General features: G+C 46.1%; 2 protein-coding genes across 2 annotated transcripts; one reads left to right on the forward strand and one right to left on the reverse strand.

The window, feature by feature from the left end:
- Nucleotides 1–1161: 1161 nt before the first annotated feature.
- On the forward strand, nt 1162–5796 carry LOC136453010 (uncharacterized). The gene is made up of 12 exons (XM_066453586.1): nt 1162–1283; nt 1389–1514; nt 1637–1692; nt 2812–2877; nt 2968–3075; nt 3395–3461; nt 3678–3762; nt 4265–4425; nt 4589–4690; nt 4773–4995; nt 5171–5328; nt 5425–5796. The coding sequence occupies exons 1-11, from the start codon at nt 1281–1283 to the stop codon at nt 5314–5316; spliced, it is 1143 nt and encodes a 380-aa protein (XP_066309683.1). The 5' UTR covers nt 1162–1280; the 3' UTR covers nt 5317–5328; nt 5425–5796.
- A 535-nt stretch (nt 5797–6331) lies between these two features.
- LOC136453011 (uncharacterized) lies at nt 6332–9623 on the reverse strand. Its single transcript, XM_066453587.1, has 5 exons — nt 9386–9623; nt 9099–9236; nt 8165–8404; nt 6694–6753; nt 6332–6613 (listed from the first exon to the last, which is right to left on the reverse strand). Exons 1-5 carry the CDS (start codon nt 9500–9502, stop codon nt 6509–6511), a joined length of 660 nt encoding a protein of 219 aa, XP_066309684.1. The 5' UTR covers nt 9503–9623; the 3' UTR covers nt 6332–6508.
- Between the last annotated feature and the right edge of the window lie 5972 nt (nt 9624–15595).

The raw sequence follows: 15595 nt of genomic DNA on the forward strand, positions 1-15595 counted from the left end.
CCCAAGCTAGATGGTGCTTGCAAAATTAGGGGTGACTTGAGACCTTGATTTCAGACGTCAGAAGTAGCACAATGGCACAGTGGTTCGTTCAAGTCTGTTAATTAGTAGTATCGCAGTTACACCGGTTAGTTCACTGAATTGGCTCCATGCATCTGCACTGCTGAGCAGCTGAGCCATGTGAAGCTGAACAGGAACGACTGCACGCGCAGAGCATGCGCTCGCTGTCGCTGTCGCTGACATGACTGGTGGGTGGGCTCACAACCAACTGGAGTTACCGCGGATGAGGCGGTGCAATCGCACGAGAACGGAGAAGCCGGACCGAACGGAAACGCGTTTCCGGCATGCGAAGATGGGTTATGGTGGGGCATGTAATGCATGCGTTTCCAGCATGTTTGATGGGCAAGTCCATGCATTCCTAACATGCGAATCGGCAGACTGCCTTCCGTTCCATCCGAGAATGAGTTGGCGATCGAGGCGCCATATAGAATAGTAGGAGTAACTCAGAATCTCCATCTCCTTCCATTTGGTGATATCTAGTACTTCCCCGGTCGTCTATGGTCTATGGGGAAGCACTTGCTATGGTGCTATCTGGCATCGGATGTCGCTGAAGAAGGCAGGGCCTCCCGCGTCATGCATGCCCTAATGCTCAGACCTCACAAATCACGCAACCAAACCAACGGCAGCATAACGTTTGCTGCCCGCGGCCGCGGGTCACATAGGCCACGCCGCGGCTCTGCGCGATTGCACGAGAGCCGAGCGCCACGACGACGACGACGCTGAATGCCATCTAGGTCGAACAGCTTTCCAGCGCAGTACCAATCCACAGCAGTTCTCCCCTTGATCAGGCGGCAGCGTCACCTATAGAGCCGTAAAAACCGTGTCTTTCGCCGGACCTTGCACACGGCGTCGGTCGACTCGAGGCTCAAATTTGCTCCTTTTACCCTGAATCCCTGATCAGGCTCAGCGCATGATTCACATTCTTCTCTCTTCGACCTGCACGATGTTTGTCGGGCTGGCGAAGCGAGGGAGTTTGATGAATAAAAATCAAAAGCCTCACACATGTGCCACGCGATGGGCCGGATCTGATGGGTGAGTGCCACCTCGTTGGCATCTCGACAAAGTTTGGCGGGTCCCACCCCCGATCCCGGCCCGGTACTAGTTCCCGTCCCCTCCCTCCCTAGTCTCCGGGGAGAGTACACTCGTCGACTCCAGTCGCTCGCTCGCTCTCTCCCCCGAGGTCCCAGGGACAGGCAGCCGGCGAAGCGCGCCGTCGCGAAGCAATGGCAAGTAGCACGGGTTTCTTACTTCCCGCCGCCGTGGTCTCTCGCTTCCCTCCCTCTCTGTCCGCGCGGCATGTTGACTCCCGTCTCCTCCTTCGTTCTCCCCAGGATTTCAAGGGGTTCTGGGAGTCCAGATTCGGGGGCAAGAAGGAGCCGGAGCAGAACGGGCACGCCAACGGGAGCGTGCGGAGGAGGACCTCCGATTTGGCGGTCTACGAGCAGTTCGAGCAGCAGGTAGTGGACTGCGGCCCTCGGCCGGCTTGTGTTGTGATCCTCTGTTTCGTCCCGATGCATGCAGGTGTATGTTGTCAGCTGGGTTTGGTTGATTGATTCATCCCGGTACCGTCTTGTTTCAGGCCAGGCAGACCCAGGTCCGAGCCGCCGCGATTCGCGACGGAAACGCTGATGTGATGTGAGCACTCTTGCTTATCTTACTTTACACACATTCGGTGCTGCGATCTACTTACCCTTTTCAGCATTGCGTTTCTTACGCTGCATGTGATGCGGGGTTGCGGAACAGATCTTGAGCAGGTTGCTGGGAAAGAATGGGGGTTCACCTGGTGTATCACTGACTTTCTCGGAATGCTTTGGTGGGGATACAGATAGAGAGATCTATGATTTAGTTGACATCCTGATATAGATAGCGAGTGGGGTGCCAACTGAATCCAAATTTGGCTGGTTCATTCACTGAATGCATGAATGCACCATGCAATCAGTCGCAAAAAAAAAAAAGGCACCATGCAGTCCCTTGTATGCCGTGTGTAGCTAGCATCGTGTGACAAACATAGCTCAAACGGGAATCAAAGGTCATGGTCCCTTGCCTTGTTGTGGTACACCCTTGTTGCCGTACACCCATGCCCGTCCGTCCCGGAAAGGATACAATTCTAGGTTCAGTCTAGGTCAAACTATCTTAGGTTTAACTAATTTTATATAAAAAAAGTACTGTCAACATTTATGACTTTAAATTAAATAGGTAAAATTATGAAAACATATTCCATGTATAATTTAATAATATTTATTTAGTATGATAAATATTAGTATATTTTTAAAAAATTCTGTCATACCTAAGATGATTCGACTTAGCATTATACTAGAATTGCATCCTTTTTTGGGACCGGGACGAGTAATTCTGCTCTACACTACGAATGACCTGCAGAACACGCACTTGTTTGGTGGCATATAGCAATTTTCCAAGAACCTTTTCAATTTCACTGGGAACTTCACCCCGTGGAACAATTTTTAAGGGGATAACTTCCAGCAGAAGTTTGTGCTGAAATACATTAGCTAATGACCAATTTTTCCTATTGAGCAATGCACGATTTATTTCTTCAAAAGGACAGAATTACGATGATGCTTAGTAACCAGAACTAACTATTGTCCAAGCGCTTAGTTTTTACTTTCTTAACTTTTACTCAGGTGATCATGTGGGATTCCAATATTGTTATGTCATGATGTTTTCTCGTGTATAACTTTAAGTTGTTCCAAAACATTCTATCTTCTTGAACCACACTTTTGAATGTGACTTTTGTAGCCAGAAGCCCCTTCTACCTTCATTTGAGTCAGCCGAAATGCGTAATCTCGCAGAGACATTGTTGAGGTAATCTAAACTTCACTGTGGCTTTAAGAATCAGGGAAGGTGTGGTCTAGCTGTTGAAACATTTTATCCCATCATTTGACCTTCTTTCAGGGATATTATTCGCGGCAGCCCAGATGTGAAATGGGAGAGCATCAAAGGACTGGAAAATGCAAAACGCCTTCTAAAAGAAGCTGTTGTCATGCCCATAAAGTACCCAAAGTAAGTTAGCTATTTCTCGCTAAAAGAAAAAAAAAATCTAAGTAGAGTGTTAATCTCTCAACATGATAATTCTTATAGCTGTTATCTCTTTGCTGCTGGTAAGAAGTACTGAAGTTAAATATACTATTCTTGCTTTCTTTTGCTCAAAGAATGGTGTTTTAATTTTGATATGAATCAAATTTAGTGAAGAATATTAAAACACGTTCATGCCTTGTACTGCACAAATTGGATAATATGGATACAATGCTAGGCATACGAAGGAGTGCCAATCTTTCTATTTTTTCACTAATTCTATGTGTACTGTTTGTGCTATTTTCAGATATTTCACTGGTCTCCTTTCTCCCTGGAAAGGCATCTTACTTTTTGGCCCCCCGGGGACAGGAAAGGTTTGTGCATGCATACCCATTTAATATGCTAATCCCGCAGATTTATGTGATTCATGTATCGAGTTTTTTTTTTCCAATCCTTTCCTTTTCCTTCTTAGCTGTAGCCACAGTCCTATGGTTCAGAGTCACTATTATGTTGAGCATTTGGTTATATTCTCATGCACTTATCCTTGTACAAAGACAGGCCTCTCAATTTTAACTGAATCCTGTTTTTAGACAATGCTGGCAAAAGCAGTCGCTACTGAGTGCAAAACCACCTTCTTCAACATTTCAGCATCATCAATTGTCAGCAAATGGCGTGGTATGACTTTTTTAGACTAGTCCTGATCGCTTCTTCACATTCTCTTCTGTTATTCTGACCAATGTAATTCAAATTTCAGCTGTTAGTTAAACTCATGAAACATATGCATTGCTGTAGTCAGTGGAGGAGTGTAATTTTAGAAGAACATGAGGATTTTTTTAGTTCTCAAATCCTTGCTGTTTTTAAGTACAGAACTATATTTCACTTTTGTATGTTCTCATTTCTCTATTAGGATTGGGGAAATACAATTGAAAGATCTTACTGCAAGTGTGGCTATTGTTACCATCTTATACATTACATGGCATGATTCATGACCTATCATTACTAGTATGTTAGTACTAAGTACAAGCTGAAAGTTTGCACAATCAATTGGGGTCACTTCAACAATATTTTATTGTTCTCAAATCCTCGCTGTTCTTAAGTATAGAACTATATTTCACTTTTATATTCTCATTTCTCTATTAGGATTGGAGAATCTAATGTTTTTCACATGCGAGTGCAGGAGATTCAGAGAAGCTTGTCAAAGTTCTGTTTGAGCTTGCTAGGCATCATGCACCATCCACAATATTTCTTGATGAAATAGATGCCATTATCAGCCAGCGTGGTGAAGCTCGTAGTGAGCATGAAGCTAGTCGTCGCTTGAAGACTGAACTACTTATTCAGGTTTCTGCTTGTTTAATGATGTCAAGTAGAGTATAAATTAGCTAGCCCAGATTTGTAATACCTGATTTCTTGTTTGATGTTGTCTCCTGGTTTGAAATTGTGCCGTCAAATAGTGCCCCTGGGTTAAATGTAACATTTATGTTTATGCCAATGTCTATTGCAGATGGATGGTTTGACAAAGACAAACGACTTGGTATTTGTACTTGCAGCTACAAATCTTCCCTGGGAATTGGATGCAGCTATGCTCCGCCGGCTTGAGAAGCGGGTATGTCTTGTAGTTCATTTACATTATCATTTAAGTTGACAAATGGATTGATCTCACCTCTGTTTGTGTCTTTCACCATCAGATTCTTGTACCGCTTCCTGAAGCTGAAGCAAGGCAAGCGATGTTTGAGGATCTTCTGCCAGCAACTACCTCAAAGTTAGAGGTCCCGTACGACATACTAGTTGAAAAGACTGAAGGTTACTCTGGTTCCGATATCCGTCTTGTGTGCAAAGAAGCTGCCATGCAACCACTCAGACGTCTCATGTCAGTTCTTGAAGCCAGTGATGAGTTGGTTCCGGAGGAAGGTAAGTTTTGGTTCTTTTGTGATCTTTACTGGATTTTTCTTTTATTTATCCAGTTAATTCGTGCCATGTTAGTTTAAAAACCAAAATATAGGTTCTTGAGTTCCACCTATTATTATCTGCAGGTCCAATGAACATATCTTATGTTTCTCTGTGTTTTTTTTATTCGGATGTGTAGAACTGCCTGAGGTTGGTCCTCTGAAACCTGGAGATATTGAACTTGCATTAAGGAACACTAGGCCGTCAGCGCATCTCCATGCACATCGCTATGAGAAATTCAACCAGGACTATGGTAGCCAGGTCCTATGTTCAGAGTTAGCATGATCTTATTATCAGGTATGGCTTCAGGCTTGACGAAATCTGCTCAACCCAAATGTGCGCTAAACAGAAACTCCAACTCATTTTACTTACTGAAAGCATGATCTCTTGCAGGTTGATGTTCCATTGAATCATGGAACTAGAGCGTAGGTTGATGGGGTCCCGTATTGTCAAAATTTTTGCTCTGGTAACGAGGCTCCAAGCAGATTGCAATTTCCCTCTGGCTGCAGTACCTTGCATAGGTTGAAGCGCGAGGTGCAGGTGCTTGCTGTTCAGATGTCTGTGGCTCTGTTCATGCAGGCTGAGATTTTCACGAAGCCTTGAACTTACAGCAAAAAAATTGATTCGTTGTCTAGTTACGTGTCTAATAAATGTTACGAACCCTGCAGAAAAGTACACTCTGGTTATATTGAACGGAAAGCGAGCCAGAGAGCTGGCCCAAGTTTCTTCAGATTGTTGGTGCAAATATCCAGCTCGTTAAACCAAGCTTTAACAACATGTTCTTGCATGGTATGGTGGGGGTGGGGGCGCACACAGGCGACGAAAGCTGTTCATTGCGGCTTGTTGCTGCTGGGTAGTCACAATTACAGCAGCTGGCCGGAGCAGCGAATCATCCCGTGTTTTTCAGTTTTTGTTGAGGTCCTAGTACCATGTTCAACGAGGCCGCTAGTCGTCCCGGCACCCGCGTCCAGTGCCTTTCAACACTCCGGTTTGACATCGGCCGCGATCTGCGTATACTCGGGTGCTCATTCTCAACCGAGGCCGGGTATCACCCCCAGGCAGAGCGTCGCTTAACCATGGCCTGGTGCTGCTTGTGCATGGCACCCTTTATGCAACTAAGCGTGCAAGCACTAGTGCGCTAGCGAATTCCGGCAGATATATGCACATTGCCACCGGCCAGTTATGGCCTTGGAATTGATATGAAGCATATTTGCAGCGTCACAAATACGATATTGCTGGCCTAAGGCTCAAGCTGTTACTACCATTATTTCACTTCCGCAGCAAACAGAAAAGCCAGTCATACCACAAAACCATAAAACTTGTTGGACTTTTCTCCGTTCAAGAGGAGATATTTCAATATGCCTGGCACGTCCAACTTCACTCACAAATACAAGATAAACAAGCACTAACACCAACAAGACATTGTAACGCTGTTCGAACCATCAGAAACAGAAGTCCATCAACCGATTATACCAGCTCAACGTAATCCGCTCAGCGAATCAGTCGTCTTCCCAGACCTGGCATCAGACCAAGCTTTGGCTATTGTGCGTTTCATATCCTCGTCGCCTTCCTCATACATGTTCTGTACAGAATGCATGTAACAAAGTCATAGAATGATCACAAGGAATTCTCAATTAATCCATATGGGAAAAAATTATTTACCTTCATTAAGTCCATAATTCCTGACATCGGGTCCTTTTCCTTGTCCATGCTCGGCTTGAACTGTCAACAAAAACAAACTTTAGTCTGACCAGTAATAATCAGAGTCAGGTAACAAACTTAGCAGTATTCAAACCGGTGCCATGAAACACTGGTCAAATCTATGCTTTAGGGTTTGCACAAATGGTTGCAAGTTGTTACAACCTCCATCCCCAAAAGACCGCAAAATTAGGTTTCAAACCAGTCAAAATTTTCTGAACTTGACTAAACTTGAGAAAATAATATCACTATTTATTACTTCAAATAGGTATAAAAATATATCCCACATATATACAAGGTTGCTCATTCACTATAACCACTAGTTCTACAACTGAATAGGGATTAATCTAGTGATAATCATTCAGTATAAAAATTATTAATATTTTTTATTTATAAATTTAGTAAAATTGAGATGAATTGACTTAGAAAAGAAAGCTAGTATTTTATTCTTTCTTGGCCAGAGGAAGCACCTACTTCCATGAAATAATTGAGAAAAATGGTCGGTAAAAGCACCACGTGTTTTTTTTACTAGTAACAACAGAAGAACTACATCGATATTTCCAAATGTAGAAAAAGACCTTCCAAAGAGGCCAGGTGATAAAGGTTGGGGATGGGGTACAAATTCATAAAAACAAACATAGGACAAAATTCAAGTTAAAACTTGATTGATTTTTAAAATATATTTTAAAAGACAAAGTTTAGGTACAATATAGGGCAAAATTGTCTGCACTATTACCCCTGAAATTCGTTTTTTTATTTTAAGCATGATTTGAGTTTAGACCTGAAATTTTGCATGAATGCAGATCATAACCCCACTTAGAGCTAAAATTTTTCAAACCTCTTCTAAATTTATAAGGTTATGCTTTTTATGAAATTACACCATTTCTAACATTTGTGCCATTTTCACCAGATATGCACCCCAAAAACTACCACAACGAATAGAAGGCCGAAAATAAAAGATAGCACAGTGATCCAACAATGGTGATACATGGAACTTGAGTACTTGACAAGTAGTTTCCAGCAATCAAGATAACAACAGAATTCGCCCACACAGAGAAGTCTTTACTAATCCCTAGTGATAAATCAGTGCAGTGAGCTCTTGATAACCTATCCAATGCAAAAAAGTTTATCAGCCAGTAATATTTTTTTCACCTAATTGCCTCAATAGAACAGTATGTTCCGTTCAGGAGTGGAAGTAAACCCAACCAACTGAATTGACTGGATTATCATCCATGTGATTCCCACGAGGCATTAGAAAGTAGAAACTAGCTAATGTCTAGGTATGAAATTTTAGTGTGCGGTTGACAAAGTCGATAAAAATAGCGTCCTACAGACAAACTTTTAGTCATCCAGAGCAATCCAATATCAAAGAGGTTAGAACAATTTGAACTTTGAAAATCATAAAGACAATTAGATTACTCAGCATGGTAAGTACCTTATCTTCCTTGAAGTGCAAGTCTAACCAGTTGCCTTTAGAAGCCTTGAAAAGGGTAACAATAACCTTCGTTGGCTTCACCACAACCTTACATTTCTCAGGAACAATTTCCTTGTTGAGCTTTGGTATAGCACACCGATAATTCTTGCCTTTGACATCATGAAACTTTACATCTACTGATGTTGGCTTGAAAGTAGTCTCCACCTTCTCTTGCTCAACTCCCTCAAGGGAAACATATATCTGACATGGGTACAGTCAAGTCAATCAAGAGCAAAATATTATCAAATGATTAAGCACTATATGTTGGCTTGGTGAACTAACAGAATGTTGGCTTGGTGAACTAACTAACAGAATGAAAGTCATATATGAACTATAAGCACTAACTGAGCTGGAAAATAAATGGATTTGGAATTTTCAATGTACCATATGAATTCATCTTAATCATTAATGATGCACCAAGAAATATTATGAGGTCGTAGCTTCATGACAACCATGATCTCAGTAGTGGTTTCTAACTCCAGCTGCGCATAATTCTTAAAACTACCGGACTACTGGAGATATACTAATAGTGAGCAAGATGAATAAATTTCTTTCTTGAGAATATGAACTTCTGGTGCAAAAGATGAATGATACATCATATTAATATCCAATCCATGTCTGATGCCAGAAAAGGCTGGCTGGCAATTTATTCACATAGCTCCATCCAATAGGTCCAACATAGTCTTCACCTAATTCACAGTTCTTCTTCTTTGATTGATACTAAACGAAAACGTTGTTTGCGAAACATAGCGGCGACTCGATAATTTTCAGAACTTAGCACTGTCATCCGCAATTGATTAATGCCCTAGGAGACTGGACGATTGGTAAAAATGCAATGCCGGGTTATACAAACCAATTGACGGGACCAAACTAATAAAAACAAGTAAGAACATACCTTGATCTTCTCGTTGTCCTGGTCCCAGCTGAACGACCCCAACGTGACGTAGCTTAAAACAGGACGCGCCGCGGGAGCGGGAGCGGGCGCGGAAGCCGCCGCCAGTGGCTCCGGCGACGGTTCGGTTGCCTTCGCCAACTGCCATCGCAATCGCTATGAAACAGCGCAAAGAGACAATCGGAAGAAACGGATCGGAGTCCACCCAGGCGCCGAATGAGATCGGCGGGGAGAACGAGAAAATGGGGAGAGAGGGGCAAAACATAGAAGAGAAGAAGAAAAGGCGCAACCTTTGCCTCAACGTTGCGGATCTCGTTGACGAGGAGGGTCTGGACGCGGGGGTGCTTGGCGAGACCCTCCAGCCGCCGCAGGTCGTCCAGCTCCAGCCGTAGCTCGTCCGCCGACATCTCCGGAGCGCTCTCGGTGCTTCCAGCCGTTCTCGAGGCCTCAGGGCTATCGTGGGCAAGCAGTGGAGGCGGGTGCGTGATTCTGCCGGCTTATGAAGAGGGCAAGATGGGGACCCGATCCCGGATTCCGCGCAGGGAATTTCCCTATAAGGGGACGGGGATAGGGCTAAACGGTAGGAAATTGGTCTCCGTCGGGTCTGACGGGGACGGGGATGGTTTGGTGTCCTCTGTCCCCGTTCCCTGTATCCCCGGCCCGTTAAGCTGTTACGCAGGCGCGTACAGGGAAAGCCCACCTAAACGCCCAACGCAGTCGAATATATATACTACGGCTAACCCTAGTTCTATCTATCTCGCCTCCCGCATCAGACAAACTCCGCCGACGCGCCGACACAGCACCACCACCAGCCTCCGTCTCTGTCTCGCCCTCTCCCTTTCAGGCCTCATCTTCCACTTTCAGCAGTTCGCACAAGGCACCCCACCTGGCCACCTGCATCTCCATACGGGCATACGCCGAGCGCCCGTTGCATACTGTGCTGCGTTCCAAGGATAGAACACCGGCAGCTCAAATCCAGCAAGAAACGGCCGAGCAAGCAAAAGGGACAGGACGTGGTCTGTGGAGGTGCGGCTCAAATCCGTTGGAGCCTGCTCCTGCTTCTTCTGTGTAGAATCAGAGTACTACTAGATCCATCTATGTACAGCGTGCTTGTGCATTGGAGCCTGCTTTTGCTCCCGCCCTCCAGATCTGTGTGCTACTAGATGCTCTCTGAGTGTGATGATGTATGTCCAATGCATTGCGTGCTTGTGCAATGGTGCCTTCTTATTTTTATTGGAATTTTATGGTGTTCAATTTATTCTTCTCCTGCACTTTTATATGGTTGTATTCTTCTTGGCTGTGTCAGTTGAAACGAGGATGGAAATCCCCGGTGTTCAATTTATTCTTCTCCTGCACTTTTATATGGTTGTATTCTTCTTTCTGTGTCAGTTGAAACGGGGACGGGGATCCCCGGATCCCCGCGGGGATAGATTCCCCGCTCGGGGACGGGGATGGGAGAAGCTCGAGCCCCGACAGTTGTGACGGGGACGGGGACGGGGACGGGGACGGGGAGGCACTCCCCGACGGGGATTTCCCCGTTGCCATCTGGAGTTTGGACGGGGTTTGTTTGGCAACGAATGGAAGGAGAAAGAAGGTTCTGGAGCCGTGGTGATACGATAAGAAAATGAAAAAGGACGGTTTTGTGCGGAGAGAAATGGGCCGGGTCCGGGGAAGACGGTTTGTGGCCCATCTTTACGGTGCCAATACCTGTGGCTTAGCCGTTTATGAGAAATTGGTAATTGTGCTTTCATGGCCCAACTTTACAGTTCCGTCCAGTTTTTTTTTTTGTGTGTGTGTGTGTGTTTTCAATCTGTACTAAGTTCAGATATTATGTACTGTAGTATTTAATTAAAATACAGTTCAAGGATCAAATCATGCGGACGATAAACATTAATTAAGAGCACAAAAGAACGAGTTGTCAACTGTGAGCCATGTTCCGACGAGCGTGTCATGACAAGTTATGCGTGCTAGTAGAAACATTTTTACTGCTCAGCTGCTACTAGTCGCATTTTGGCGGTGTTGGTATGATGTGGTCACCGAGCCAAGCATTTGTCGTCCCTATAAATGCTGTCAACGGCCGGGTAGCAGGCAGCAGCAGTTTGTGCTGCCATTTCTCTGACAGATTCAGGAAGATGCCTGCCTCCCGATCTCGCATTCTCGCTTCGCTGGCTCGCGCGCGGCCTACGCTTGAGTCAACCCAAACGACCATGCGGCATGATGTGTCTGTCTGTAGCTGCTGTGCGTGGCAGCCGCGGCTTGGCTTGTGTCGTATTTTCTCAGTCCAGAAAAGAATACATATGGATTTTTGTGCCGCGCCTGTGTGCTTGAGTCTTCGACTTAGGCCTTGTTTAGATGCAAAAAAAAAAATTTGGTAAAATGTTATTGTAGCGGTTTTCGTTGTTATTTGATAATTAATGTCCAATTATAATTTAATTAGGCTTAAAAGATTCGTCTCGTGGATTTCGTCTAAACTATGTAATTAGTTTTATTTTTTATTTATATTTAATGCTTCATGCATGTGTCTAAAGATTCGATGTGACGAGAAATCTTAAAAAATTTTGCAAATTTTTTTGCAACTAAACTGGACATTGCTCAGGACATTGCTCAGATCCCTCGAGTGGTGATCCGTGTGATTTTACTACAGCATCGATCAACACACATCGCATGACACGGCGCGGCACGCACGTCTAGAGCCCGCCCGATCGATGACTTCAGCGGCGCTGTCGTCTCGTCGATCTGTCGTGTTCAGAAGTCACGAACGGGGCCGGGACGACGAGGAAATTAACGAACTATTTATAGATTGCTAGCTCATCGTGGTACGCAACGTACGGAGACCGCCGGAACTTTGACGAAGAGCGGAACAGGAGCTGGGCTCATCGATCCCAGGCCGGATCACGCCACATGCGTGGGGCGGACACAGCACGCTTGCATGGAGGGACAAAGACACATGCCGCGCCACTTAAGCGCCTAACCACCGGGCGCGCCCAGAGGCCAGCTTACCGGCGTCCACGACGCCGCTAATAAAGCAAGCAGGATAGCGCTAGCGCCAAAACGATTCACTCCACCAGTCTGCCCCGTACTCATCTCATCTCATCTGACGCAGTGATGCGTACGTTCGAGCCCACCGGCCGGCGGGTCTCGGCGGCGGCGCCACGTCGATCCTGATCCTCGCCGTCGGAACAACGCGCCCGCCCATGGATGCCATGGCACCGCGCCACCGCGAATGAGATCGAGAGAGACCAGACCAGGCACCGCGAAGATGGCAGCAGCAGTGCAGCACGGCCTGGCTAGGCTTGGCTGGCCTGAGCCCGAGTCCTGACCCTCTGAGCTGAGCTCGGAAGGCAATGCATGCAGACGACGCGACAGCCCTGAGCCGGAGCATGCTGTCCTCATCAATGATCAATGGCAAACAGCGCGGGGCGGGTCGCGTCCAGGCCAGGCCCCCAGGGTCCAGACACGTCGAGCTCATGAGACGAGAAGATAGAGTAGAGGACCATGGAGGCTACAGGGCGCCAAACAGCTAGCGACATGCCGCTCTGCCCCGCGCCACCGCACGCGATGGGCAAAAGTAGGGTGCCGGGCTTTGCATTGCACTGCTGCCACTGCACGATCTGCACCCCTCTGCTCGGCTTTGCCTCGCTTTCGCCTTTTCCCCCGGTCCCGTGACGAGCGCGAGGGCCGGAGGACAGGCCACAGTGCGCGGAGGACACATGCGCCAAGCTTCCACAGGGAGAGGCCTGGTCGCCTGGCCGACGAGGCTGCCAAAAGGCGTAGGCGTGGCAGGGGACGGACAGGGAAAAGCCAAGGGAATGCATGCACACATGATATTGCTCGGTGTACGGAGCCCTTCTACTAGCGCTAGCGGCTGTGCGCGCGATCTTGTATGGATTTTGTCCATGATTAGCTAATGTTGGTGGACAATAGTGTTAGATTGAGCTCCAATCATAAACTAAGCCCAACGGTTCAGTTGGGCCTTTGATCTGTGTCTTGATCGGGAGCGTCCAGTCTACTATGACTGAAGGGCCCCTGTCACACCACGTAATAAATAGAGGTGGGGCCGGCGACTCAAGTCACGAGGCTCGCCTGACTCGAGCTCCCCACCGACAAACCCTAAACTCGATCTAGAGGGCGCACAGCCAGTGACGGAAAGCCACCAGCCGCGTCGCCACTGGACTGCGTCACCTCCACCACTGCACTGCGCCGCCATCGGTCTTCACCGCCGGTCGCCACTGCTCGTCACCGACACCGTCTTCACCGACCGTCGCTGCCCTGGCGCAGATATCAGAACAACGACTATGGCTGAAGCCACTGGATCGAAGCCCTACGACGGTCGGTAACCTAGCACTGCTCATCTCTTTAATCTCTGTTTAGTTCACGTACTAGTACATGTTATCCGTTTACGATGATGTACCCGGCTAGATCTATTACCATATGACCAGAAAAGAACAACAATGGTATCAGAGCGAGGTTTTCTAGGGTTTTTAGATCTAGAACGGGTGAACGACAAGCAACAGTTTAGATCCGTTCGGATCTGAGAAGAGAAGAGGGTTAGGTAACCCTAATCGGGTGAAGAAACGAGTAAGACAGAGAGCTCGGTTTATTAGAAAAGAACTCGAATCCGAGCCCAAACCCATAAAGAACAGCACGGGGTAGATAAACAGTGAAACTCTAACCTGAAACCTAATCAAACCCTAACCCTAATTCCAATCGGTGAAACTCAAGAAGAGGAACAAGATCCACAAGGGGAAGAAGGGGAAGGGAAAGAGGCTTACCTTGCCGCTGCCGTCACCGTCGTTGTGCGTGAAGCACCACTTCACCGGTGCGCGAAAAGAAAGCGCCGCTGCCGCTCAGGCACGGCCTCCACGGGCATGGTAGGGCACCGCCGCCAGGCCGCTCGACGGCGATGCGCTCACCCGTTGGGGAGCACCCACGCCGGCGACGGCGCCGCCATGGCTCGGCTCTCTGTGCTCACTTTCGCTCAGTGCGCTGCGGGGCTGAGTGAGTTAGAGAGGGAAGAAGAAAGAATGAATGACTAGGGTTTTGGGTTAGGGCGACGCGGCGCCGTTTTGTTCGACCGACACGCGCGCGCAGCCGTCCGATGCAGACGAGCGGCCGAGATCGATCGGGCCGACTCACGGCCCAGGCGGGCGAGCACGCAGCGTGGCTTTACCGGCCCAGGCCCAGGTTGTGGCCTGGATGCGGGCAGCGCACGCGTAGAGAAGCGAGCCGAGCTGGTTTTGGTTGCTGGGCCGAAGGAATAGTACAAAAATGAGTCAGTTTTACCTTTTTTCTTTTTCCAATAAATATTTATTTTCTAGAAAATGGATAAATGGCTTAAAGTAAATAGAAAAGAGAATTTTCCTGTGGGTAAAATTCATCAAATTGAATTATTTTCCGCTGCGTATTTAAAGTTGTAGATTTTATTATTAAATTCGAACCAATGGGAGAATTTAATTTTGAAAAATGGATATGTTTTTAGTTTTTTATAATATTGTTATTATTCTGACCAAAGTTGATTAATGACAATATTATGATGTTTTATCATGCATTAATTCTATTTTTGCCCAACAGTGATCTAGAATTAGTGTAGAGGATAATTGTATATTTTAATTTTGATCAACGTTAAAACTATGGCATGTAATTGTTATTATTATATTTATGTTCTCACTCTATATGAATTGTGTTTTTAGGCGGATACAACTTGATGGGTTGTATCAAAGAGATCTCCACTCTTAAAGGTGATAACTACACGGAGTGAAAGAAAAAGATTGACCTGACCTTTATCTTGGCTGAGGTGGACTGGGTAGTCACATCACCGTGTCCCACTGAGCCTGTGGCACCAGTGAGGGAGACAAATGAGGCTGATGCCGCTTGGACGACCAAAGAGAGGGATTTTGCATCCCAAAAGATATCTTATGACCTTGAGCATAAAAAATGGGTCACTACCAATAAGAAATGTATGGCTGTGATAAAAACACGATTGAACATGTAATTATGGACTCAATCTCAGAGTGTGACACCTTCACCAAGTACCTTGATAGAATAAAGAGTCAGTTCACTGGCTCTTCAAAGACATATGCTACCCAACTGATAAAGCAGCGGGTGACAGAGAGGTACTCTGAAACTAGTGGCATAAGAGAGCACATACTAAGGATGAGCAATTTGACATCCAAACTAAAACCAATGGATCTGGCTCTTAAGGAAGAGTTCCTTATCCATCTGATTTTTGCTTCTTTGCCAAAGGAATTTGATACTTTTATTGTCAATTACAACATACAGCCTGAGAAATGAGACTTAGAGAGGCTAATGACTATGTGTGTGCAAGAGGAGGAGAGAATAAAAGCTACCAATGGTGGCACTATCAATTATATGAAAGACAACAAGAAAAAGAATAATAATTCTAACTTCTCCTCAAAGCCAAAGGGAAAGAGTCCCATGCTGTATCAGCCTCAGTAGAACAAGTTTATAGTAGAGAAAGACCAGTGTCTCTTGAAAGCATC

Source organism: Miscanthus floridulus, chromosome 5 (genome assembly GCF_019320115.1).
Source record: "Miscanthus floridulus cultivar M001 chromosome 5, ASM1932011v1, whole genome shotgun sequence".
NCBI classification, from domain to species: domain Eukaryota; kingdom Viridiplantae; phylum Streptophyta; class Magnoliopsida; order Poales; family Poaceae; genus Miscanthus; species Miscanthus floridulus.